Raw genomic sequence first — 27,949 nt, 5'->3', positions numbered from 1 at the left:
GCGGCGGCGGTGGCGGCTCTACTGGCGACGGGAGCATGTCCTGCGCCCTTGTCCCCTTCGCCCACTTCCAGGACCTGGAGTTGGCCCGCGACTTCCTGAGCCCGCACCGCCGACAGGGCAGCGCCGCGGCTGGCAAGGAGAGCGGTGAGTCCGGCCCCCGGTGCGGGGCCGTGCCCGCCGCCCCCGCGGGGCCTGTCCGGCCGCGGGGCTGTCCCTGCGGGCCCTGCGCTCGCTCGGCGCCGCGCTGCCACCCCCGGCCCGCTGGCAGGGGGCCGTGTTATCCGAGTTATCCGAGTGCTCGGGGTCGCTCCTGTGGCGCAGGGTGGGTGTCTCGCCATCGCTGCCACGTCTCACCTGCAAAGTCAGACTTTCCTGGCGTCCAGAAGTTTCAGATGCGCAGCTGTTCGCAGGTGTCACTCCTTATCTCGTAGTGTGGAGGTGAAGTTCTTTGGTTACTGGCCTTGCTTGCCCCAAACTTCAAAAGTTTGTAGGTTTCTTGCTGGGAGTGCGCCTGTCTGAAGACGCTATCCTAAAGACAACACACGTTGTGCATACAAGGTTATCTAGGAACGCAGAACGTGCTGAAAGCGTACTAAAGTTTTAGCTTGGCTGCTTAAATTAAAAGACAACCAATGTTAAAGCACTTACAGTCTGAAGTTGTGGACGAGGTTTCTGCTGTGTGAGGCAGTGCAGGCTGAGCTGCCTGACACAGAAGCTGCATTCTCAACCGATCCATGCCCCGGCTAGAAACCACAAGGAATTAAAACACTGTTTCTTGTATTTGTTATTGCATACTCTGTTAGCTGTATACTGTGTGTATATAGCTGTAAACCCCCCAAAAGATACAAATATATCTGGCTGATGTGTTTTGGTTTCCGGCAACAGTAGGGAAGGAAAGTGTTTGAAGAGGTTGATGAGGATGCTTGTAAAAAATCCTCACAGCTGTGCACAGAGCTTTAAGAGAAAACATCGAGGTGCTTATTTTAAAAGTCTAAAATGCCTGTAGGGGAATTAGAAGAGGGGAGATCACAGGATGGTTTGTGTTTGAACTGGCCTTTAAAGTGAATCTAGTCCAACCCCCGTGCCATGGGCAGGGACACTTTTCACCAGACCAGGCTGCTCGAAGCCCTATCCAGCCTGTCTTTGAACACTTCCAGAGATGGGGCATCCACAGCTTCTCTCAGCAGCCTGTTCTAGTGCCTCATCTTCTTTATTATTAAAAAATAAATCTTTCTAATACACAATCTAAATCGTAAAAATAAATATTCCCTGTTTAAAGCCATGGGTCCTTATCCTGTAACTACAGGTCTTGTTAAAAAGATGACACAACAATTGTTAAAAACCTTTAAAAGTACATTGTATGTTCAGCTAGTTAATTTTGCCACTAAACGTCTGTGTGCAAAACTTTTGGTGGAAAACAGTTTTCTGCTGCTGCTTGTTTTGTAACTCCAACAGTTTTTGAAAAATGCATAACAAGTTCCACATGGCTTTTCTTTTGTATCATCTGTATCTAAAGGAGGGATTCTGGAAGCAGAAGGCTTTGGTTAGTATCTGTTGAATTCTGAAGATAAAAGCAAAGGATTGGAATGTTTCTAAAAGTTTCTAAAAGAAATTAAAGTTTTTTTCTCTTATTTGATAATACAAGAGAGGTGTTTGTGTAAAAAAACCTTGGGTATTTTACTGGTGTGGATTTATCAAGTGGCAGCCATAAAGAGAAAATGTTTAGTATGTTGTAAAACTACCAAAATAATAGAGGCAAAGAAGATGCATGGCTGCTGTTCCATTTTAATGAGTTGGCTGTCTTCTGGACTATTTTTATATTTGCTTATTCAGTCATTGAGGAAGAAGTGAGTGTTTTTCAAAATAATGCTCATTTAGATTCATTGAAATCATTTGGATTTGTGCCTGTAATTTTTTGCTACCACAGCTGTTTTCATGGTTGAGGAAAAATCAGTATAAATGTCCGCAAGTGAGAGTTCCCAGAGTGGTTTAGACATAAGATTGTAACTTAGTGATTTTTGAAGCAGAAATTCTTGATGCATTTGTGTTTGACAAGGGGGAAGTGCTGCTCCAACTTGCCTCGGTATCTTAAATTAGAAGTGAGTAAATTGTGCTTTTTATCAGGGAATGCTTTGCTAAGAACTCTTCTGTTGACAGAATGTGCTGTTTTAAAACAGTAGTTCAATAAGGTTGCATGTTTAAAAACTTTTTAATATGTTTTTATATTTTTACTCTACAGGGAAAAAAATAAAGTCTGGGGTTTCTTTGCTAATAAGTTGAACAAAGAAGATGTTACTTTGCTTTCAAATCAAACTTTAGTTCTCAAACTATGCTAATTTTTATGCAAACAATTATATAAATACTAGCAAACACCTGTCAAAACTTTTTTTTTTACTTGAGGATGAGAACCTTTCATCTGCTTTCTTGTTTTTAAACTAAGCTTCATTTGTGTGAAAACTCTTGCTAGTATGTTAAGGTTGTAATTACAAATGATGTCTACCTTAGGGAAATGGATATATATTAAATATTTTTATTTAACAAAGCACATTTGAGTTATCAAATTATTTTAGTCATAACTTAATGTTTCAAGTAGTATAATTTTCAAGAATTCCTGTCAGGTTTTGGATAACAAGTGTTTTTGAACAGTTGCCTCTAGAATCTTCAATGTGTGGGCTTTAGGGTTTTTAGTGTAGGCTATAGGCCTTGTCTTTTTTTGTTTCTTAGTTATAGGGCAAAGAAATTTTTTATGCTATTTTAACTTTGGCTGTATTTTAAGTCTGCCAGAACTAACCAAAGTATTTTCTGTGAGTGTATTTCCTGCAATAATACTTAGGGTTATTATTGTAAAAGCATTTTTGCAGTAACATTTTAAATGAACATAATTTGCTTGCTTCAGAAAATGCAGACAGTATACATTTCTAAATCATGATATGATACTGTGACTTTAGTCCAGTTTTGAAGTTAGATGTCTTTGAGTAAAAAACCTGTAACTTGTCATCTTGTATTTAAAACAGTATATTTCATTTATATAAAAGCTAATCTAGGTTGTCAATTTCAAATTTAACTTGAAAGGTTTAGCAAAGTGTTGACTATATTAAAAATACAGGTGTAGGTAAGTAAAAAAACCTGGATTTTTTATTACAAGGGGACTTGATTTTTTTTCCCCTTTCTTTGTACAGGTAAGCATTTAAACACATTCTACAGTAGATCAAGATGAAGGATAGCATCCTATCAACTACACCTTCACTTAAGTTTTTCCTGTAGCCCAACAAGTTATCTTGTTTGTGCAAAGTATACACTTGTCTGGTAAACTGTGAGGAAAAGAAAGCTGTCCTCCTCCTCTGAGCTTTGTGTGAAGTCACTTCTGCAGGTGCCTGTATCCTGCTCACTCAGTAAACACTAGAAGAAAGGGTTTGTGTGCTTCGTGCTTGTGTTATGCAATCATCTGTTAAAATTGCCATGCTGTAATAATGTAAGAAATTGTTCACAGGCTGCTTGAGCCAACCATTGATTTGCCATGAAGCAAAATACAGCTACTTTTTATTGTCAGTATTGGAATAAAATAACAGGTGTTAGGTTAGGTCTTGGCTCACGTGCTTTAAGTAAGTAAACCTGGTGTTACAGAGTGAGCTGGCTCAAGATACTTCATATGGAGTTGCTATATCTCTATTCTTTAGGAAAATAAAGGTTGGAGTGCTTTTTCATATGTTACTGAGGAGGACTTAAACAAGCATGAGAACTTGAGAGTCTTGGGAAGAGTAATGCTGCTAATGAGGCACGAATCCTCTGTGGAGCCTGGGCCTAGTAGTGTCTAAGTGGCTCTGAAAACTGTTGTTCTAACTGTGCAAATACTGGGAATAGGAAGTGTTTGCACCACATTTAATTTGACATCTGACTGTATTGGAGAGGTTTGGGGCTGCTGAAGAGGTTTTGGCTGGATCAGGAAACAGCTGTAACAGTTAACTTTTTATAAAGCTGTCTAAAATAAAGGCATGCATATGAAGGAAAAAATCCATCTTACTTGCAATATGTGATAAAGCTTTGCAGGCATGACAGAATTTTAGCATTCAGGAATTAATTAGTGGCTATTTACCTGAACAGGGCAGAAAGTAGAGCAAGACAGATAAAATTTCCTATGATCTTTATAAATTGAAGGATTTAACTACAATTTATTTAGAGCAGTGTGTGTCTCTGTTCTTCTAGTGCACTCACAACTCAAACTGTGTTTTAAAACATTTTGTAGGCTTGATGACAGCAATTCAGTGACATAGCCAGGTAGGACTGCTGCTAGATAAACTGAGGGGGTGTTAAGATGAATCAGAAAAATCAGTACTTTCTTGATGTGCAGATATTTTTAGTTGTCAAATGTGTTTATCTTCTGTTACCTGAATGAAATTAATAAGGAAAAAAGCCAACAAACCCAAACTTGACCTTGAGAGTTCCCAAGTAATGATATCTCTATTTATGATAGTGAGTTTGTTCTTATTCAGGCAAAGAAAAAAATTGACCCCCTGATCTGAGGGATTCCTCAGAGCTGCAAGGTGTCACTTTGCTGCTTCTTTTTGCAGTAGAAGTGATGGCTTAAGCCTATGAGAGAAACTCCTTTCCAAAAATCCTTCCTTGTTACGTTGACAGCACCCTGAAAAGTGCTCTTCAGCCCAGTTCCTCTAAACAACATCTTTGGACTTGTACACTTTGCTTTTATCTGGATCAGCTGATTTAGTTCAGAAATGCAGAAGGCCAGGCTTTTTATTACAGAATTGCCAATAACGTTACAAAGAAAAAAATACATTACAAAATTAAATTCTAGATTGCATTTAGCATTAGGGTTGTTGTTAACAGCTTCCATATCAGTCTTATTGAATCAGTTATATTCCTGTTGAATACTCTTCTTTACAAGCTCTTTTTCATTGCCTCTTTAATCAGATTCTCCCTTCCCAGATTTTAGTATTTATGTTTAGTATTTCTTTCTTTCAGTTTTCCTGTAAAGGGTCCTTAAAATAGGTACTCTGCATGAATTGGGTTGCATCTGTAGCAGTTAATACATCTCAGATATGGGGAGGAGTAAATTACATGCTCTCAGCATACCTGACAGAATGCTGTCAGGATACTTCATCCAAATTATCTTGTCACCTGAGTTTTTTGCTGCTTTAACACCTCCTTTATAGCATTGCCTTCATTCTTTCTTGCTCTAACTTAAGGCATTGCTTGCATCTGAGAAAAAGTATGGAATAAGATGTTTTGTATGTAATCTGTTTAATTTGTCTCCTATGGCCTTTGTTTTTTCCCCCTCTGGTATTTCAAAATTTTGTTTTGGGGTTAAGCTATGGCTGTAAGCCATGGAACTTTGAACTATTACTTTAAAAAAAAAAATCTGTGTAGTTCCTGGATTGTTTTTAATTTAATCATTTAGTCATTTTTCATTTTGTTGAAAGCAATTGTGACCTCCTTAAGGAAAAAAAATGCTCAAGTGGTTATTTTTGTGATTAGAAGATTAACTTAGTTGTGCTTTTGGATTTTTTTCCCCACTTAAGGATGCCTGAAGTGAGAAAAGAAATATAAAACTTGTCTTAAGAGAGGCTTCCTTGTAATGTTGGCAAAATAGCCTTATGTATTTGTCAGTCCTCACATTGGAGGAGTGTGCTTTGGGAATAAATGCTCTATGATTCTTGAGTAGCAAGACGATTCTAAGCTGTTTCTAAAATTCCTTGGCCTGAAGAGAAAAGAAACTGCTTCTATTTCTTTCGTAATTATCCAATCCAGTGGTATCAGAATTGCAGTAAACATGCATGGAAGAAAATCTGCAGCTCTCACAGTTAGGCAATAATTTTTTTCACTATTGCCTAATAATGTTTTATATTCATAAAGCATGGATGAGACTTCATTGCATGTGTCCAAGTGCATCCTCCAATAACCTCCTGCATGGATTTGGAATTTGGAATGTAAATGTGAGGGCAGGAAGGAAAGGCTTCAGCTGCCTGCCCCAGGTCATGGTGCTGCTCTGGAAAGAAGGGCACTAGTAGTTCTCTGTGCTCAGATGTCTGTTCCGTAATTTGGGAAGTGAGTGAAAACATCTTTGATATTGAATTTGACCTGTTAAATGCCAGTTAGACCTCAGTTGTCTCATTTTGTTGTGATTTTTTTCTCTCTCCTCTGTTCTCGTCTTTTAAACAAAACATGCTTATGGGTAAAAATTGTTCTTGTCGGCATTATGTTTAAGGCTAAATGTGCTTAAATGAATTCTCTTATGTATTAACACCAGTGTTGCACATGTGCAGCTTTAATCCAGCTCTTAAGTTTCAAATGTGCTGATACTGTATGCTTCAAATTAAAGAATTAAGTGGTTCGTGTAAATCCAGTAGATGAACTTTTATTTTTGCAATCTCCATAGTAAAGCAAAATCTGGAATATTGCTTCTGCTTTATCCAAGTAAGGAGAATTGTTTATAAGACATCTACTACTAGTCAGAGATAGAGTGAATGGAAATAAAGATTTGTGCAGGAAAGTTTGTTTTATTTTTAAATTTTTTTTTTCCTGAAGAGGGTTTGGAAAAAATGATCGTGTTCCAACTGTTTAGGGCTTGCTTAGATATTGGTTACTAGTTAATGTGTTATGTTCCACAGTTGCTAGTTCTGATCTGTAATGTTACTAAAGGAATGGTGGGAGATAATTTCTTAAAATCTTCATTGTAACAGAACTTGGACCCTGTGGACTTGGACTCTGACTTGACCAACTTTATCAAGTTCTGATGGGTGGGAAAGGTTGTGCAAGCTGGCAGCCTTCATGGAATGCTTTATAATTCTTTGGCACAGGTGAATAACTGGTGCTTTGAGTTACTTTATGACAGTCTCCTCTGTCCGTTGTTCCAGGGATTGTTGTCTATTGTTTAACGCCTTGCTTCACTATTCATCACATAGGTGAAACATCAAAATAATAAGAATGATGTGAATAAGAAAAGAACTTTAATTTCTTCTTAAATAAGAAACAATCTGTGGAAGGAAGGCTAGATGGATGCAGGCCTTGAGAAATACATCTGATGGCACATCCTAGGATGATCTATCCAATGAGGATGATGGATATGAGGGAGCAGGCTTGTAAACACTGGCAAGCTGGAGACGTTGCTCGCTTTGCAGAGCAGGCCACACACAGTTCCAAAAGATCTCTGCAGTGTCGTCAGTGGAATGGTGACTCACCATTACATCATTTTCCCATCTTTTTTCATTTATCTAGTATCATCCCAGCATAATGACAGCTACCACAAAATTGTGGCTATTCACAGAGGCAGTAAGAATCTTCACAGCTGCAGTTTTATGTTGTGGGCGTTCAGTCTCAGAATTGAAGTGGCTGAGGTTTCTGGGGAAGGTTGGTCTGCTCTGTGCTGCAGGGAAGACATTGGCCCCAGCTGTGTTTCTTAGATATGGTTCTGTTTCTCTCTGGACCATGGCACATGGACAGATTTCTTTCCTCCATGAATTTTATAGGAAGGAGATATTTTAAAAATCTTTTTAGATTAAATGCAGACAGAAGTAGAGTTTTATTAACTATCTTATTCTAAACATTAAAGTTAGCTATTGTTTTCTTCTTGTGGTTACTATATTCAACAGTATTTGCTATAATTTTCCTTTATATGTACACTGCAGAAATTTTCAATCTCAAATACAAGATGAGACTGTTACCCTTGGAAGCTTGTTGCTTATATAGTGCTGTCTGAAATAGTGGTGCAGTTATATTGCATTGATGATGATGCAGTAAAACTGCTTGGCTTGCCCATTTTGCAGATGGTACAGACCTTTCCATTTTACAGAGGTAAAATGGAGTGGGCATTTTGTCTTCTACATACTCCTAAAATACCTTCTTGACAGCATTGGGGAAAAGTCTGTCTTAAATGAAGATTTTTTTTTTTCAAAGATTTTTGTCTTTATTAGCCATACAGAAGATTTAAAATCTAACTAAATAGAGAGATTGCAGATTTCTGTTTTGTTGTTCAGCCTTTCCTTGCTTGGTGGCAACAGAACTATGAGTTTTTAGACCTTGATACAAACCTTCTTGTCTGTTCTGTTTGGCCATCCAAAATAGCAGAATCTTGCTTGCTTAGGACTGAATTTAAATTCATTTGAGACAATGTGCTTAAACTTCTTCTTAATGTCAGATTTGCTGTGACAACAGTTAATGGAAAAAACTTGAAAGACGTCCTTGGAAAACTCTTGGAGTCGACGTTACTGCTTCAGATTTCACTCCAGTGCATGCTTGGATGGAAGTCAGTCCTTGGCTTTTCTACTGAATTACAATGATGTTTGTTGATATATTGAGGCTCACAGGGGTGGTAGTGTCTGAGAATTGTACATCATGCCTGTGGCTTTTCAATTTATTTCAAGTTCTGTATTTTTAGGTGAAAAAAAGAACTTCCATGTTCACTCTTACAACTAAAGAAGTAGGCCTTTCTCTATTAATTTCTCTTTTCTCAGGTGTTTGAGGTATTTTGTGAGCTTTTGCTTACTCTGAGATTTCTGAATGACATAATTGAAACTGATCAGTGTCTCATTAATTTTCCTCTCTGTTGTCATGCAAAGACGTGAATGACCAAGATCCTTCTTCTCATTTTCTCATCAGAGGCCAAACCTTCAGCTTTTGCTTTGCTGGTGGGAACTACATTATTCTGGGTTCAGATGGTTTGTGGTCACAGTTGAATTTCCCTGTACCATTGTTCCCTTTTGTATCTTGGGTACATCTCCTGTTAATACTCTTCCGTAGTGTCAGAAATGGAAGTAAATAAAACGCAGAAAAATAAGACACTTCAGGGTTCTTTCAGCAGAACTCCTTTAGTATCTGTCATAAAAAAGTTGTAAGGGATTAGTGGGGAAAAGAAGATGATCATTTTGTTGCCTATGCTGTATTCCTGTGACAAGTCTTTTTTCACTTAAAGCAGGCAAATCAGCAAGCTGGGAAGATGGTGGCTGGGGAGCCTGGGATGAAGCAGAATTACAAGAACCTGTAAGTTCATATGTATGTATGTGTGTATATATATTTATTGCTAACTTCCCTATTATAGAGGACTTTTCCATTAGTTTGTGTGTGTGGTGTTTTGGTTTTTTCCTCCTATGTAACCCACCTGGGCAAGAAGTGTCTTGACTTGTGTTTCACATGTGACTCCTTGTTTGTCCCTTGTTCTTGTAGTTTTTTTCTAAATATAACTTGGATGTTACCTCTCATGATAATTGCTCATATTCTTGTGTTCTGTAGGGCTTTTCTCACCAAAGTATACACACATCTTCCTGTGCTGCTGCATCTGAGGGCATCCTTTTTGTCGTGTAGCTAGTCAGAAACAGTAGGGCATGGCAGTGAATAATGAATTAATTTAAATCAAAAAATCTTAAATAATGAATTACTGGCATAGACATCCTCCTAAGGATCACCAGTGCTCCTTTTGTGTTGTGTTGTGTGGATGGTGCTGCAGAAGGGTTTAAACTACCTTTGTGGGATGGAACAGCACAGTTGCTCTTTAAAGGGGGAAAAACATTCCTCTGCACAACTCGTTCTACTGAGAGTAGCAGAGCTGGTCTGTTAATTGTTTGTAAAGCTGAGCCTTCCAACTGCCAGCTGACTTGATGAGATGTCAGTGAGGCTGCTTGTAGAAATCCTGTGCACCTGAATGAATCATCTCAACAGGTGATTCATTCAACTCGATTAATTCCCTCTAAGAGCTCTGAGGAATCCAGACCTCACCTTGCTAACAATCCCTTTATCTGCTGTCTTTTTCTCAGTGTGTAGGCAGGATGCCCAAGCTGTTGGACAGTATCCTTGTGACTATTCAGCAGAGAAACAGATTTTTCAGTTGAGGTGACAGACAAATTGAAATGAGCATGATGTCTCCCAGGGATGAATCACTGACACTGTCAGGAATGACAGGGTATAAAACCTTTTAAATAGGATGGGTACTCAGCTGCACTATAATTGTCATGAAATGAGTGTGTTTCTCAGGCCACATCTTTTTTTAGATATGCTGTAATGTTTATAACTTCGTGAATGAGTGGAACAAATACTTGGTTTTCTACTTTTGTTGTAATTTGATAGAAACAGCAGGCATTTCTAAATTGAAATGGTTCCATTTTTCACTCTTTTCTTTAACATGTGACACTTTTCTACCAGGTGGTTTGCATCTTTCTTGCATCCTCTACTTGCAAATTTTCCTCTAAAGTTACCAGTGATTCCAGGCCAAACTTCAGAAGGGGTTTGCTATCATACACAGCAAAGAGGTTGTTGTGTGTAGGAGCAAATAAATACAGGAGTATTTATAAATAGAGCTGTGTGTCTGAACACACAGCAAAATGCATGAGAATTATTAGTAAAATATAACAATCAATTCCCTTCTTTAAGCTTTTAACTCTTGATTTGCATTATATAGTTGGTGAAAGATTAATTGTTTCTTGGAATTACTTTGCCCTGGACAAGTATCTATTTCACGGAACATAGCAATTTCTGAGAAGGCATAGAAAATTAAAAAAAGTTCTGTTTTTTTGTAAGGTGTTCTTTTAAGGGATCTGATTAGTTGTTTTGTAGGAATGATGATGTCTTTTCTTAAATGTAGATTTTGATAATTCTGTCTTTCACCTTTAAGTTTGACAAGTTCAGGGCCTTTCCTGTTTTAACCCTTAGCATGTTTTAGTAGGTAATATGGGATAGGATGTTTTATGTCTTTGCATTTCAAGTTCTTTGTTCATACTTACAGATAATTTTAAATTTTCTGCCTGAAATAGTATTGTAATTCCTTTTAATCTTCCAATAAGCCTTTAATTTCTTTTTCTTCAGTCTAAAAACCATGACATTAAAAATTATTACAAGGCTTTTCTTTAGCTTTTGCTTATGTGTTTTTGCACATGACATATTTATTTCGGCCATGAGGAGTTAAAATTGTCACTAGTATCTCAGATAACTTCACTGCCTTTTTGTAAAGTCTTGAAAAATGCCAGTAAATAGGGGGAAATTGTTGCTAAAGAATTTGGGGTCCATCAACAGACAGAAATCACATGAAAACAGGTTCTCTTACGCAAATTAGGAGATAGTGTGGACAGCAGTAGGTAACAATTTTTGTAGTGTGCTAATATAGATTTTATCATGGATACACAGTGTATTTCTGTGTGCGCAGTAACCATTTTTATGGTACAAGCTTATGCAAGGAAATAAATACAATGAATAGCTGATTAAGAGCATGATATGCAAATTCTTCCTACAGTTTGGTGTTTATTTTTCTGCTGGGAGTAAACTGGCAGATTTTCAAGCAGTTGGAACTTTTCTGTAACAGAATAAATAGAACGAACCAGAAAATGATCACACTGAAGTTGCTGGTTTTTTTATTTGTGCATATCTGCTTTGAGATATTAGAGGATGGAATAATATTTTACAGAACTAGGAGGAGGTAGGGTTGGATTTGGAAGTGGAAGGGAAATCTGTGGACAAGGAAATGCGTGTTGTTGTGATTGGATAAGAGGATGAATCTAACTAACCAGGAGTATCAACTTTGAGACTTTTCAGGAGTTCACTCCAAGGCTGTTACTTCCTGACTTTGAACTATGATTAGCAGGAGCTACTTTGTTTGTGCCACAATAAAATATTTGGCTTGTTGCCCCACGGAAAAAAGATATCATTTTTTTGCTCTTATACATGAGCATGGTATCTAAATTTTTACTTGCCCATCTTGATACCCTTAAAACTTGTCACCATTTAGTTTGGAATTGTTTCCTTGTGGAGTTACTCTGATACCTGGTGGCATGTGAATACCAGTGTAGTTACCTTCTTCATATGTGCATGTATTTGCTTAATGCTGGTCAATGTATGAGCTTGGACAAATTCTTCATTTTGAGTATGGATTGTAATGAGAATAACTAAAGAGATTCTCTCCACTTTCTAACCAATGATTTTAGAACTTTAGATCTCATTCTCCTAGTGTCTCTTTAAAAGGAGATGAGCTAGTGATTAGTACTTCTTTGTTTTCTGTTTTGTAAACACACAGAATCAGTGCAAGGCTGATGCATTTCTCAGGGCTTTTCATGCAAGTTGGAGCTGAAGTGATGTGGTCAGTAATAAAAGGTCCATTCAGCACTACTGTGGAGGGCAAGCCAGATTGTTCTCATTGGTCTTGCAAGTTCTGCTGTGTCTAACAATTGTTGCATCCATTGACTAAAGCTTTACCTGTAGGAAGAAGAGGAATCTTCCAAGAACCAGCGAAATTACTGGCTTCAGGACTGTGTGTTGTCCTTGTCACCAACCAATGACCTGATGGTAATAGCTAATGAACAGAAAGCAGTCTTTTTAGTGCGTAAGTATCCATTCCACTGAGTGTTTATGCTAGGACAATTTATAGTAACCAAAGCAAGATTTGTTTGCCCCACTCCCTTCTGTTTATCCCCCAAGTCATACCTTCAAGAATTTTGAAGTGTTTTATAGTACACTTAATGCATTTTCTAGGTGCTGCTTGTCAAGTAAGTTGCTTTGTCTTTACTTCTCAGCTTCTGATCTGTGGAAGCTGGTTTGTCACATAAAATGCATACATGTTATAACTACCCAATTGTTTTAAAATGCTCAGAGACATTAATTTTTCTCAGTTTTAGCCATTAGAAAATGCTGACCTTATTTTTCTTTTCCCTTAAAAAATTACCTAAGCCAGTGTCCCTCTTGGAAGGGAGTATTAATGTGAATATTCTTGAAATTCCACCTCTGATAGAAAATTCTTGAATACCATCTTGAGCAATGGGTGGCTTTGTATTTTACTCTAAAGTAGGGCTCTGGGATTTTTAAAGGTATCACTAGTAATATATGAACACTGATCAGCCAACTGCTGTTTATAGATATGCTGTTGTTTGGGGTTCTGGTCTTTTGGTTGCTCTAGTGGGTGATATGACGAAGATGAAGGGAAACATCCTGATGTGGGGACTATTATGGCATTTTTAAAACAAAAAATAGTGTTGAAACTCAGATTTGCGTAGTTGGGCAGATTGTATTGAGTGGTCATACTGCTTTGTCATTCCCTGCAAAGCTGTCTATTCCAAACCTGCTCTTGCTAATTTGTCATCAAAATTGGAAAAACAGCAGTACTCCTCATTAAGTTCTTATTGGATCAAACATAAAAAAGTGATTTAAATCGCTGGAGAACTGCCTCTGATGAACTTTACAGTGACAACTGTGCCCCACTGGGCAGAAGTGTCCCTGTGCCTCAGGTTTTAGGTGTCAAATGGCACACAACACTGACTTAGTTTTGGTTGTCCATTGACACCTGGAAGATGATTCAACAAACAAATGCCAGCTGTAACAGCAGCCTGTGAATAACAAAGTATGGTATCTTCTAACCTTGAATTATGAGGCAATGATTAAAGATTGTCAGATTTTATGTGGGTACTTCTGTTCTTTTCGGCAGTTAAAATTTTCTATTCATTGTAGCTCATGGTCAGTAGTGTTCCAGAAGTTTTTCCTTGCTTAGTACTTCTTTCCTAAGGATCCCTGTTTCCTGAATTCAACCTTTTAAAATTAGATGGATTACTATTAATATTTTTTAACAAAACTAGATGTTTCAAAATTTTAGTGTCTTATTCCATGTAAATTTCTAAGAAAGCATATGAGTCCTTTAGAAAAGTCACTAAGAATATATTTTTACTTTTATGCTCTTCAGGGATTGTAATTGGCAGTTAATCTAAGTGTAGTAGGATGTATTGTACCAAAGAGAAAAAATAAAAATAGAACTACTTTTGTGAGATGCAAAACATTGGAATTTTATAGCTGGTGTTTTTGTCCTTCATGGCAGCTAAATGGAAGCACAGTGACAAGGGAAAGGAAGAAATGCAGTATGCTGTTGGCTGGAGTGGCTCTCTGAATGTTGAAGAAGGGTAAGTGTTGAAATGCAGCTGTGATTAAAATGTTATTTTCGTGTTTAGCAATTAGTAACCTGCTTTTTACTTGTTCTCTTTTTCATTTCATCTGAGTGCGTGTGTGGTTTTATGTATATTAGTGTTGGAAACAAATAGAGTAACATGACTCATGAGAAGCAGTATCTGCAAAGGTCACCCCTGTGTATTGCATGGTATCACAGAATAAGTTCTTACAAATTAAAAGAATGGTTCTCTGCAAATCAGTGTATTTGTGTATAATTTAGACACGCTCTTTATAAGTTCTTGTTCTAGAAGGGAAAAAAAGTATTTTTTGAAAAATCTTTTGTAGTAAAGACTAAATTTTCTTACGTGATGTTGCAACTGGAAATGTATGAAGTTGTTCTAGAAATACTTCTCTTCATTTTCAAAGCCTCATTCAAACAAGCATGAAGTCTAGTCTCTGATCAAAATATGGTTTTGGGCTCTAAGTCACTTAGGGACTTGGAAAATTTGCTTTGGTCATACATTTGGTATTTATACAATATTTTTCCTTCATCTATCTTCAAATAACCAGACAGATGCTTTTTTGAATCTCCCACATGGAATGAGATTTTGCACGTTGCTGGTTACATTTGCAGCCTTGAGTTGCTGTCTGTCTTTGAACATGCTCCCTAATGCCTTCAACCATGTTGACTTCAGCTTCTCTCCAATCTAAAAATCACAATCCTTTTATAAAACTGCTGTTGCTATGCATTTGAAATTACCCTGGCATCTTTTGTTAAAATTAAAAAAAAATCTCTTTGAGTTTGTTTCTTACTACTGTTATAGCCCTGAGGGATGCTACCCTATGAAACAGCTAGCTCTATTTAGATAAGGGCACTTATGTTCAATACATTTTGATTTATTATTCTGTGGAGGTGTTAATATGTTAATTACTGTCCCATTGTCGTAAGACTTGACTGTTTTTCGTTGGTTTTTTGGTTGTAATTTTTTTTTCCTTTCCCCAAAGTTGCCTTCAACTGAGAATGTTCTGTGGTGGCTAAGCTTTGCTATTACAGAATGAGATGTCACTCAGATATTTAATGTTGCTTTGAGGATGTAATGAAATTGCAACTCATCTCAACCTTGCATTTAGAAAGCTTTCCTTTTCTAATTGTCTACCCTGCTTATTTAGTCACTCTGGGAAATGGAGGTGACCTGGAATGTATATAATAAACAGTACTGCTGGCATTTATGCTGCAAGTGCTGTTTGGGATGTCGTCTTGAATTCTATTTACTGCTTCTGTTTCCCCAGACAGTGTAAAACTTTGCATCATGGTAACAGTTAAATAACTTCTGAATTGAGATACTGAGACCTGCTCATCTGCTTGCCTTCTGCATGCTTTGCCTGTCACTGAGCATGCTCAGTTATTGCATTAACTGGGAAGACCATATTCAAATGCTCTCAAATTACACGGCACTGAAAGGCAGTGTATATAAAATCTACCTAATTGCATATTTCAAAAATTTATTTTGATATGCATGGTTCAGTTAGCTCTTTTTAAAAAAAATGTTTTTTATGACATAGCCTATATCAGAAGAAATAATTTACCTTTAGGCACATGAAATTCAGCTTGAATCTGCTGAACAGTAGTGACAGAATAATGAATGTGTGGTTTATGAAAGACAGCGTTAACAAGGTACAGAAAGTCTGTTTGGGCACTCTTGAACTTAATAACTGAAAATGTCTTTAAAATGAAGGGGCTTTTTTTGATTCTTATTGTGAATTTGATATATGGTGTGCTGCATTAATAAATTATTAAAACTTTCAAAGTGCTGACCTGGCAAGATCGCTTGTGTGGAGTAAAATTTCACAACAAGGGAACACCACTAATTTTGTGTTTCTGTTTCTAGTGAATGTGTGAGTAGCGTATTGTGTATTCCACTGGCAAGTCAGAAGAGGTAAGGGTGTATATGCATCACTAATGTCCTTGCATGGCACTTTTATATGTCTGTGGCTTAGAATGGGATTTGTTTTTAACTTGAGTATATCTTTGTGAAACAGGAGCTCCACAGGCCGCCCTGACTGGACGTGCATCGTAGTTGGCTTCACCTCTGGCTACGTTCGGTTTTACACCGAGGTGCGTTTCTCAACAGGACAGGACAAGGGAGCTCTTGGCATAAACATCTGGATGTTTTAAACTTTGGTCCCTACAGATCGTGCTTTTTTGCCTTCCCCAAGAAAAGGGACAGAAATGTTCATATTTCTTATCCTTTCTTTTCTAGAGTGGAGTACTGCTTCTTGCACAGCTTTTGAATGAAGATCCTGTCCTACAGCTGAAGTGCAGAACCTATGAAATTCCCAGGCATCCTGGTGTCACAGAACAGGTTTTGTCAGATTATTTCAAAACCAAAGTGCCAGTGTTATGGGGTATGGAAGGGAGCATTCTCTGTGAATCCTCTGTGTCCTTTATCAATTTTTGATGGGATGGACAATTCCTTAGAACAAGAGACCCTTGATTTCTTATTCGAGATGTATTCATACCTGTATAGTTTGAGGAATCAGAATGTCTTTTGGAGTATTAGCTCTATAGATTTTTTCTGGTTTTCTCTGTTTGCAAAGGAATACTTCATTCATTTTCTGTTTATTCATTTCCATGCAAAAAACATGATAATGCATTGCTGAAGGGAAAAAATGTTACTTGACAGGTGCCAAGAGGTATTCATACTCATTCATAAGAACTTATCTTAATTATTTCACAGAGAAGATAGCTAGAAATTAAAAAATATTTATAGGGCTAGGAACCTGCATGCCATTATGAGTATTTCTTGCAGAGAAGACTCTGCAGAACTCAGACTATTTAGTAAAGAAGGCAGCTTTCTTTGCTTTTGGCTGTGTTGGCAACCTTTATGTGGAAAATTAACAAAATCACAGGAATTTCCAAGTTTTCTTTGTACAAATACTCACATGATTTAGTGTGACATTTTTGGGATCACTTTTGAAATACAGAAGCATTAAGGAATTTGACTCTTGAATTTGTATCACCAGATGAGCATTTATGTGCCCAAGTGGTAATTCAGGCATGCATTAATCCAGTTTCAGAATTTGGCTTCTTAAAACTGATATTTACTTTCTAGATGAACCTGTTTTTCTGTCACCTTCAAAAGCTGCTGTAACTTACGTATTTGCTTCCTAAGCCATAAGATATATTAAGCAAACACATTATTAAAAGAGTAGAAAACTATGTGGCTAAAATAATTTTTGGGAGAGTTTAATACTGAATTTCTGTAGTTTTGCCTTTGTTGCCTGTGACTTGTTCGATATGAACTCTATGGATGTAATCTTTATCTTTGTGTAGTTAATAGTATAAAAAGCCAGAAAAGAAGCTGGTCTAACAGTAGCAGTAATCTATTTTTTGTCTCCTTTTTCTCATTTTTTCCCCAGAATGAGGAACTAAGTATCTTGTACCCAGCAGCAATTGTGACAATTGATGGCTTCAGCCTCTTCCAGTCCCTTCGGGCATGTCGCAATCAGGTAGCAAGAGGTATGTGTAAGGGGAAATGTTTATTTTTCAATCTGTTAATAGCTCTTTATATTTTAGGAAATTTACTTAGATTAAATATAAAATCAAGGGGGAATTTAGATCTTCCTTGCTTGTTCATTGATGCATTGACACCTACTGCTTTCAGGGATGTTTCTTCCTTTATAGAAAATGTTCCCAGAGCCCAAGTTGTCCTAGTAGTATTGACTGTCTTCCACATGCTCACCATAATACTGTACACTGGTTTTGGCTGAGATAGAGTTAATTTTTTTTTTCTAGTAGCTGGTATGGGGCTGTGTTTTGGATTTGCGATGGAAACAGCACTGATAAACATGCTAAACATGTTTATTTGCTAAATCATGATAAACATGATAAACACTGATAAACATGGAAACATGCTGATGTTTTAGCTGCTGTGGAACAGTGCTTACTCAGTGTCAAGGCTTTTTTTGTTTTTCACACTGCACTGACAGTGAGCAGGCTGGGGGGTTCCCAGAAATTGGGAGAGACACAGCTGGGACAGCTGACCCCAACTGACCAAAGAGATATTCTGTGCCATATGATGATGGTCCTGGAAATAAAAGCTGGGAAAAGAAAAGGAGGAAGGGGAATCTTCACTTATGGCATTTGACTTCCCAAGCAACTGTATGTGTGATAAAGCCCTGCATTCATGGAAGTAGCTAAATACCTGCCTGCTGATGTGAAGTAGTGAAGAAAATTTATTATTTTGCTTTGTTTGTATGCTGTCTTTATCTCAACCCACAAGTGTTCTCACTTTTACTCTTCTGACTCTCTTCCCCATCCCACTAGGAGGGAGTGAGTGAGCTGCTGTGTGGTGGTCAGCTGCCCATTGGCATTAAGCCACTGCATACTGCTGAGGTGCTTCTTAGCATGTCACTGTCAGTGGAATGCTCTTCTTCCCAAGAAAGACTTTATGGAAAGTGATAATGCTGGGATGATGGCAGTGGTGGTCCCTGCTCTTTGTGTTCATGTCTAAGAACTTTTCATACCTTGTTTGATTGTGCAGACTTAGATCCTTTTCCTTTAGTACAGTGCCTGTTCATTCTCTAATTTGGAAACAAAGCTCAGTTTCCAGGGGGTAGAGGAGAATTATGTGACAGTAGTATGTGATAGATGGCACAAGGATGGTGTTGAGAAGGACTCAAAGCTTGTTTCAATATCTGCAGCTGGAGTGCTGTATCTTCCTTCATTCTTGATCATTTGTATTTGGGGTAATAGACATTTTCAAAGTGACACTCGCTGGTTTAGTATTACCACTGTTCTTATCTCCCACTGTTACATATCTAGTGAGTGTTCTGACTTTGCATGTACTTGGGTGGAAAAGTTTCCATTCAAACATGCCCAAACCACAGAAATCAATTGTAGTAACTTTTTTTTAATTGTTCAAAGTATTATACCATAATAGCTAGTAAATACTATCTACAATTACAAAATGTATTTATGATGGAATATCATGTGCAGTTTTCATCAGTTAATTTTTAAAAATGTTTTAATTTGATGATGGTATTTCAAAAGGCCATTTTAACAGATGTTCCAATGCATGTTAACTTAAAACTAGGTTATTTTGTGTCTTCAGATTGCATCAGGTGTTTTTTTCCTCTCTGTTATGCTATTCCTTTGTCTTTGATTGGGTAGAAATTTTTTTGTGCTTTATTGACTTTTGTCAGCTGCAGCATCTGGCAATGAGAATGTTCAGCCTCCACCATTAGCTTATAAGAAATGGGGTTTGCAAGATGTGGATACGATTGTTGACCATGCTAGTATAGGTAAGCATTTCTGTTTAGTTTCAAGTATTTTAAAAAATGAAATTCATGGTTTTGTGCAGTTAAATTCTGGTTGAGAGTGCTAAGTGTGATACTCGTTGGATAGTAGTACATAGTGAGTGAAGGCTATCATAGTGAATGATCTGATTAACCACTCTCAAAAATATTTTTGATTTTCTTTTCTAGTCTGATTGAGTCTCCCCTCTTAGAGCCGTAACTGTGTTGTTCTTTGTTGCTTGGCAAGAAACAGCTGAGAGAGGCCAGATCAGATGCAGTTATTTCCATTTCTGTCAGGTGAAAGAACTGTCTGGCAGGCAGGTTAAGACTGGCGTGGGTCTTTCCTGAGTCTAGCACATAAGGAAATTTAAATTTGAGATGGTTCCTTTCCAAAAAGGACAAATTGACTGATAGACTGTCAAAGACTTTTACCCTTCAGGAATTTGCAGAAGCCTCAGTTCTTGTCAGAGAGGCATATCTGAGGGGTAGTAAGCTTAGTTTCTCTTCCACCCTTTCTACAAAAGCAGCTAAGAGGTCAGAAGGCTGCTATCAAGGCAGGTGAAGTGAGTTTGGTAGATGTATTTTTGCTGCTGAACTCTGCTGAATTTTTTTTCTTCTGAATGAACCGTGTGTACTCTATAGTTAACCCAAGTCTGTTAGGTTATTTCTGCCATGTTGTTTGGCATTTCTATGGTTAAAGCTGTTCCTTTTCCCTTCCCCCTGAATGCTGGCTAGTCAGTCAAGAAGGCAGGAATATATTTATGCTTTTAGAGCAATTGCGTGCCTCTGTTCTGAATGTGTAAGACATTCACTTTAATGTTTTTGTTAGGCATCATGACACTGTGTCCTTTTGATCAAATGAAGACTGCCTCCAATATAGGAGGATATAATGCAGCTATAAAAAACAGTCCACCTGCCATGTCCCAGTATGTTACTGTTGGAGCCAATCCCTTCACTGGGTTCTTTTTTGCCCTGGAGGTATGTACTACAAAGCTGACTCACTGAAACTTTGAATAATTAGTCTTTCTTTTTTTCTGTATGAGTATTTCTGAAGTATTCTTATGTTCTTTTTATGTTGACATTTCTCCTTCTCAGTCTTCTGGAACTGGAGTGATTTGGAGTGGATGTGGTGGTAGTGTCTAGTATGGGTTCCTGCTACTGAGAAATTTTATTTTCTATCTTAAATTGAGTGTGATAAATAACTTTTTCAAATTTGTTAATTTATTGTCAACTAATGTTTTTGAAAAATTATGTTGGTTTTGTGTAAACATGCATTTTATGGATATTTAGAGGTCTTTAGCCTTTTATTCAACACAACCTGAGTACACTGTAGTGATTTCTTGTAGGAGAAAACTGCAATTTGTGCTTAACTGTATCATATTTACATCATTTTCTATTTTATGGGAGGAAAAGGATGTCAGTTTAGCTGTGTCGGTATATTCAGACCCTATGAGTATGCTGTCCTTACCAGGATTGAAAGTTAATACTAAATGCTAGAACTGAATTTTGGTTTTTGTACTTGCCTTCCAAGAGGTTTGTGAAAAAACTGCTTAGGTTGATATTTGCAAGGATGCCAAAGCCATACACCAGCCAGCACTCTGTGATAGATGATACACAGGGGTTTTTTAACTTCTGTTGCAGACAAACATAGTGAGCTACCAATGACTTTCAGAGGATTTTGAAATGGTAGAGATGTCAGAATGGCTTTTCTGGGGGCAATGAATTTAAATTTTGCAGTCTTAAAGCTATGTTCTCTGAGCTGAAAGTCCACAGGAGGCCTGAAAAACTAATTGAATTCAGTGTAAGAACTATTTCTCGGCTTTCTAAAGGTTTGGTTGCTTCATTTCAGGGTGATTCACAGCTGACTATTGACTTTCTAAACACTTTATTCCTGTATTTCAGGGTAGCTCACAGCCTCTGTTGTCTCATGTTGCCTTAGCAGTAGCAAGCAAACTGACTTCAGCATTATTTAATGCTGCCAGGTAATAAAATTTTAATTTTTTAAAAATTATATTTAGTTGTAGTTGCATAATATTTGTAGGACCATTAGTGTAATTCTTGTTCGGTTCTTCTGTTGCAAGTGGTTGGCTTGGTTGGAAGAGTAAACATGAAGAAGAACCTGTCCAAAAACAGAAACCAAAGGTGGAACCTGCTACCCCATTGGCAGTGAGGTAAACTGGGGTTTTTTTCACTGTCAGTTACTTTGGATGTCTTGTGTTTTTAATTATTTAAATTATCTGAACGGTGTATAATTGAACACGTGACTTTAGGCAGTAATGGTAGTTTGTGGGTCATTTGTTTTAAGCTTTGTTTCATTTCAGTTTATCATTCTGGACAAATAATTATTCATCTTTCCCTTCCACTTCATGGGTTCATTGTTACTGTACAGTCACTGCATGACAAGGCAACCACTTTTCCTACTTTTTGAACTTTGCTTTTTCAGTAGGACTTAGGCAGAGCTATGATATATCTTGGTAAACAGAATGTTCTGGTTTGAAAGCAAAACCAAGGAAAGACTCCAAGTCAGAAATACAATTTATTAGGAAAAGGGAAAAGAAAAGCCAAAATACATGCAGTAATACAAAAGAAGAAAACCACTGACAGAGTCAGAACACAAGCTGACACCCTGTTGGTCAGGGTGTTGGTAGCAGTCCAGTTGGATTGGTGGCTGCAGTCCTCCTGGAGTGGCAGATGTGGTTCTGTTGGAGCAGTGATCCTATAGAAAGGGTGTAGTCTTCCTCTGAAGACCCAGTGGAAAAGATGGCTGCACCTCTGGAAATCCAGTGCAAAGACTGCTTGTTTTGTCCTAAATCCCAGATTATATCCAGGTAGGGATGTTTAGCTCCTCCCCCCTGGGTGGAGCATCTCACAATGGGCTGTTATCATTTATGAGTCCTGTGGTGGGTCCCTTAGACAGAAATGGCTCCCGGAGGGAGTTATCTCTGAGTCACGCGGCAAGGCGCTGATGGGCCCGTGAACAGGAGATAAGGAAAACACAATGCCCCTCCTGGTTTCAACAGCTCTCATGGATGGCAATAGAATGCATCTTTGTATTGTAACCTAGGTCACAGAACAAGAAGTTTTTTCATGATTTGCTTGTAATTTTATCCATACCTTCTGTTACATTAAAAAAAGAAGTCTTAATCCTCAGAAGAAAATCTAACTATTTCTAAAGAAAAGGATGAGTCTAGTGGCTTTGCTTCATTATTATCTTTTTTAGGTTTGGACTTCCTGACTCCCGGCGCCATGGTGAAAGGATATGTCTTTCTCCATGTAACACTTTGGCAGCAGTAACAGATGAATTTGGAAGGGTTATTTTGCTGGATGTTACTAGAGGACTCGCAGTTCGCATGTGGAAAGGTATGGTAGTGATATTAGTATAGCAAATAATATTCTTCAAAACACTGGAGCATCTTATGTTCAGACTTAGAATTACAAGAATTTTAGTACATTGCTTCATCACAAGCCAGTCAGGTGTAATATAAAGTCCATAAGGGTATTTACAGTTAAATACCCCATAAGGGTATATACAGTTAAAATTTGGTCTGTTTGGTTTATGTTTTTTTTTGGAAGAGCTTTAGCTCTCTTCAAGGTTCTCTCTGTTGATAAGCTCTAGTACCCTTTTTAATTCTGCTGAGAAGGTAAACTTTGAAAAATCGGTAAGAAGACATACAGCTTGTTAGATTCTCATTTCATCATGATGTCTGCACAACAAGGGACTCCTCAATGTCTTGCATTAGTTTAATGTCCCGAGTACTGACATGATGAGTTTTGGGGGTTTTTTATATCTTCTTCTGAAGAATTTGTTCCTCCCCAGAGCTTTGCCAAGAGCTATGTTTGGCCACTCTCTGGTGGGCCCTGTTCCAAGTCAATGGACCGGAGTTCTTTACAGGAGTCAGGAGTTGCACAATTTGAAACAAAACTTAAGATTACAGCTTGATGCACTAATCCTGTATTAATTTCTGCACACTTCTGTCTTCTCTTACAAAGGATACCGTGATGCAGAGGTTGGTTGGATACAGACTGTGGAGGACCTTCAGGAAAGGGAAACTGAGAAGATGGATTCTTCTCCTTTTGGCAATGCACAGGGTCCAAGCAGGGTAGCTCAGTTCCTTGTGATCTATGCTCCAAGAAGAGGCATTCTGGAAGTGTGGAGCACGCAACAAGGACCTCGGGTTGGAGCCTTCAATGTGGGGAAATACTGCAGGTAAGAAGCAGGTAGCAGGTAGGCATGGTAGTTGTGCTGCTGCAATTAAGTGATATATGGCTATGCCAGGGTAAAAGTGTTAGTGGTGCTGGCAAGAACTTCCTGTGCTGCCCAGTGTTTCCACTGAATGCAGCTTGTTGTACTAGAGGTGGGAATATATTCTTGTATTTCATCTTTCATTTACAGTCTTTTCTGATGAAGGTGTTTTGCAGTTCTTAAACCTTAGCTTCATAAAACTTACTGCCTCTTTATTTTGTTTGTGGACAGGAAAGGTTGCTGATTTTGGCCATTTTTTTTTAATATCAGGTTGTTGTATCCTGGTTATAAAATAATGGGTCTAAACAATGTGACCAGTCAGGGATGGCAGCCCCAGACTTACCAGATCTGCCTCGTTGATCCAGTCTCTGGAAGTGTAAAAACTGTCCATGTACCTTTCCATTTATCACTGAGGTAAGAACTTTTTATGTTCTATATAAGTAAATTAATTTCATTATTGCTTTTGGAAACAGTTGGAGACAGCAATTCTGGTGTTCCTTTTCAAGCTGAATAGTACTCTGTAATAATCTCATTGGTTTGTATGGATTAACAGGATTTTATTTATCGGGATGTTACCTTAAAGTAGCATAAATAATTTAAAAAACCACAATTTTATTGAGTTATTACTTTTAGTTCTCTTCACTCATACAATTAAAAATTATTTTCCTTCAGTGATAAAAAGAGTGAACGAGCAAAAGATATGCATCTAGTGAAGAAGTTAAATGCTTTACTCAAAGCTAAAACCTCAGATCCAGGTAGGTTCTCTTGTATAATTTCTTAAGATTGTGTTTTCAAAGAGTTCTTGGATTATCTGTGTTGTAAGTATGCAACCACAAGTACAATTGTGGTGCATTCTGACAGCCCTATGTGCTATGAGCTATGATCTTTAATTAGCTTGAGATTTCTGTTATTTTGTTTCATTTTCCTCAAGCGTAGTTTGACAGCTTTTGCAACAGTGTCTTCATCTTTGTCATAAACCCACAGGCACCTTAACCGTTATGCCGGTTTGCTTGCTCTTCAGAAGGCATCTGAGAAATATGAATTTAAATTGTGATTGTCTTTATTTGCAGATTTAATTGAAGCTGAAGCAAAGGAATTAATACTTGATATCAAATATCCTGCTACAAAAAAACAGGTGAACCTTTAGCGTATACTTTAATATTAGAAAAATAGTACTGCATTGTCAGAGTGCTAAATATTTCAAAATAAATTGGGGTTTTTTAACCCCCTAGAATTACTTGAAGCAAATAATTGAGCTGTTTAGGGTTTCTGTGTGTTTTTGCTGAGTAGTTTTTTTACAACATATTGACTAGAATTAACTTTGACTTGTCATTACCCACCCATTATTGTCTGTAAATAATAAGAGAGAAGACCTTTCTGTAGGAACAAATTATGCCACAAGTATATGGGAAGGTGAAATACAGATGAAAAATTGTGCTCGAAGTTGTGCTATTGTTGGCTTAGCTTGCATGTTTTTACAATGAGATTAAGTGAATGTTTAATTCTCTTGAAAATCTGCTTAACAGGCTTTAGAAAGTATATTGACAAGTGAACGTGTGCCACTTTCATCTCTCACAAGCATCACTCAGACATTAATGGATAATTTAAAAAAACAGGGTAGGTGGATATTTATTTTGCAAATATAGAGAGGTATTTGCACTTTGTCTGCAGTGCTGTAAGCCTATTACTATTATAGAAATGTTCTGTTCCACAGGGAGACCAGTCTTGGTCTGTTTAGTTTCAGTGCTAAATATCACAGGATGTTGCTTTTCTATGCCTTTATTTAATGCAGACTACAAATAGCTTGCTGCTAAGTATGTTTGGCTAAGCTTGCTGGGTGCCTAGTAACTTATGATTATATTTTTTTTAAAAACCAACAAAACAAACTCAACAAAACTGGTCTGGGTACTTGTGTCCTGTAAAAGCATCCTTTAGAAAGAAGGTTCATAGGCTTTTGCCTCTGAATGTTTTAATTTATTCTCTCTCCAAAGAAGGAAGTGAAAATGTGGCATGATCTGTGAATTTTAATGTACTTCAAGCACAAAATCACTGAGAATCTGAGCTGTGACCACAACTAGTATCTTTTTTTGGTAAACTTTGCTGAAATTTACCAAATACTTCATGTTTTGATGGGAATTTCAGAGCTTTTGTCAGGAAATGCCATTGCCAATTCAAAATCTTGTTGCTGAAAATCAGAGAAATCTCTCCTTCATTTCTATCAGTGGTAGTTTCTTTTTATGGTTTTCTTGAAGAACATAGAGGAGATTGAGACCTTCACACATGCAGTTTTCTACCTAAATTCTCTGCCTCATTCTAAATCAATAGTATTATCCATTTCTTTTAGAACTCCTAAAACATCCAAAGGAAAACAGAAACATGACTTTTAATTCTGAAGAGAGGATGACAGGGTAGTATATTTCCTAAGGGCTGTGTGTTTGTGGATTTTTCATCATTAATCTCTTGTCAAACATAACATTATTTCCCCAGGGTCACAATATACAGCAAACTTGACTGATATTCCAGCCTTCTAATTTCATAAGAGTAGTGTTATATTTCTCCACTTCTGTCTAGTAGGTAAAAGATAATATGAAGCAGATCCTGGGCTCTGTAAATGCTGTGGTTGTGAATTCAAGGTCAAGTGGTTCTGTGACAAACTCTGTGTTTTTCTCTTTTTTTGGTAGGATTTTAATAGCAATGTATCAAAAGTATTTGAGGGTTTGTAAATGAAAATCATGTTTAGATGCAGCTTCAGGTGAAAAGTATGTATTCAGTGGAATCTTGTGTATAGAAAGGTCATTTTACACTCTCTCAGGAAGGCTTTCTTTTGAGACTAATAAGCTGAAATAAAAGACCTTTTTTTGGACATGTCGGCCTTAGTTTTTTATGTTGTTTGCTTTAATTGTTACAGTAATTTGAATGTCAATAGATACATGAAATTTCTGAGACTAAGATTTCAAAAATACAGAAGGCAGTGTCTTGCTGAGGTGAAATTGAATTCATGTCAGTAGTTATCGAGCCTTCTTCAGATGAGAGGAATATGCTTAAAGTGTCAGAATGGCTAAAACATTATAGTTTGTTATTCTTGATGAAAGAAAACTGGAACTGTATTTCAGTTTTTGACAGTCTGTGGTTTGGCCTTAAGCCAGCAGATAATAGATTTGTCTTTTTTCAGTTTTACGTTGTCAGCCTGCAGTTTTAAAACAAGCTTCATAGCTTTCTTTAATACCTCTTGTAAAAATAATTCTTATTTTATGCTGCTCTGAATTGAATGTAATGCTTGCAAACAGCAGTGCATCAAAAAATTACAGTGAGTTTCAGAAATCCTCCAGTTCTGTGTGTGTGTGTTTCACTATTCCAGGCTGTATGTTCAAGTTCAAGTGCAGTTTTATTTCTCCTCAGAGCTGGAGTGTGTGGACGAAGGACTGCTGCAGTTCTGTGCAAACAAGTTAAAGCTATTACATCTTTATGAACTGGTTAGCAAACTAAATTCCCAGAGCATACAGAAAGAGACTTCACCTTCAGATAATGTGAGTAAATTGAAAAATCAGTTGTCTTTTAAATTCATGTGATGATTTAAGCATAAGAACATGTTTTCAAAGCCTCAGATAAAGTAGGTAAACAAGTTCCCCTTCTTGTGCTGCAGCTTTTATTGAGGTAATTACTTGTAATACCTTCCCTCCAGCCTCGTACAAGTGTCTGGTAATTTATCTACCTAATATTCTTTAGGAGACACAAAGTTGAGATACAAGTGAAAATAAAACCATAGTGTCCTGTTCTCAGTTTTTTATTCAAAGAACTGGTGCATGGTGTGTTCTTCACTTTGGTTTTGGAGGGATATTTTGGGACCTGTAGAAGTTAAAAATTTTGATGCTTGCATAATTTGTCTTGCTTTTGTAAAGCTGCTTATGTATTTACAAAACCATACTAGTATTTTATAGGCTTGTTTACTTGATGGACGATTGTTACGCTATGGGCAGAATCTAAAAATGGGAAATGCATCTGTTCTGGTCCTTAGAAAGGAAGCTAGACAAGCTCTTTGTTTGAGCAATGTGAATAACTGATTTGGAGATTATTTTAGCCCTTCTCAAAGATGTTTTTAATGTTAGAAATGGAATATTTTGATATTTGGACTCTTCTGGCTTTTTTTTCATTTTTACTCTGTTTTGAAAACTATCTGCTTGTATAAGTCTTTTCTGAGATGAGATTTTTTTTTTTTGCTTTTGCTTTTAAGGACTTGGCTAAACTGCTTCGACTTGAAGAAAAAGATCTTCATAGGCTTGAAACTTTACTGGAGAACTACAAGAAAGAAAATACTCAAACTACCACTCAGTTGACTGATGAGAAGGATGACATGTTGTCTGTGAAAATATTCTTAGAATATCTAGAATATGAAAAGGATGTGATTATTGTAAAAAATATGGAAGATGGAGAATATGTGGCTTTAGGTAAGAGCTGTTGAGCTCTTTACATTACTCAGACTGATTTTAATCTAAGATGGTATAAATATTTTAGCCCTAATTTGAGGCCGTAGCAATGAAGTAGTGTGCA

At 37.3% G+C, this 27,949-nt stretch overlaps 1 protein-coding gene across 2 annotated transcripts in view; it reads left to right on the top strand.

Moving 5' to 3' along the window:
- RAB3GAP2 (RAB3 GTPase activating non-catalytic protein subunit 2) overlaps positions 1-27,949 on the top strand; it is a 43,300-nt gene continuing 15,351 nt past the window's right edge. Inside the window, exons 1-20 of one of the 2 annotated variants that reach the window (XM_084203100.1) lie at positions 1-144; positions 8,927-8,991; positions 12,193-12,313; positions 13,793-13,874; positions 15,750-15,797; positions 15,901-15,976; positions 16,122-16,223; positions 17,281-17,380; positions 19,066-19,164; positions 19,988-20,136; positions 21,061-21,140; positions 21,240-21,329; positions 22,379-22,518; positions 23,149-23,365; positions 23,672-23,815; positions 24,074-24,156; positions 24,472-24,536; positions 24,928-25,018; positions 26,801-26,928; positions 27,633-27,846. In XM_084203100.1, the coding sequence (XP_084059226.1) occupies positions 36-144; positions 8,927-8,991; positions 12,193-12,313; positions 13,793-13,874; positions 15,750-15,797; positions 15,901-15,976; positions 16,122-16,223; positions 17,281-17,380; positions 19,066-19,164; positions 19,988-20,136; positions 21,061-21,140; positions 21,240-21,329; positions 22,379-22,518; positions 23,149-23,365; positions 23,672-23,815; positions 24,074-24,156; positions 24,472-24,536; positions 24,928-25,018; positions 26,801-26,928; positions 27,633-27,846 (2,203 nt within the window). In that variant the 5' untranslated portion in view covers positions 1-35. Of the gene's footprint in view, positions 145-8,923; positions 8,992-12,192; positions 12,314-13,792; positions 13,875-15,749; positions 15,798-15,900; positions 15,977-16,121; positions 16,224-17,280; positions 17,381-19,065; positions 19,165-19,987; positions 20,137-21,060; positions 21,141-21,239; positions 21,330-22,378; positions 22,519-23,148; positions 23,366-23,671; positions 23,816-24,073; positions 24,157-24,471; positions 24,537-24,927; positions 25,019-26,800; positions 26,929-27,632; positions 27,847-27,949 lie in introns of both variants that reach the window. The other variant, XM_084203099.1, reaches the window with a different exon arrangement.

The sequence above is a fragment of the Fringilla coelebs genome, assembly GCF_963513975.1.
Source record: "Fringilla coelebs genome assembly, chromosome: 3".
Classification (NCBI taxonomy): Eukaryota; Metazoa; Chordata; class Aves; order Passeriformes; family Fringillidae; genus Fringilla; species Fringilla coelebs.
This window is presented reverse-complemented; position numbering and strand designations above follow the sequence as displayed.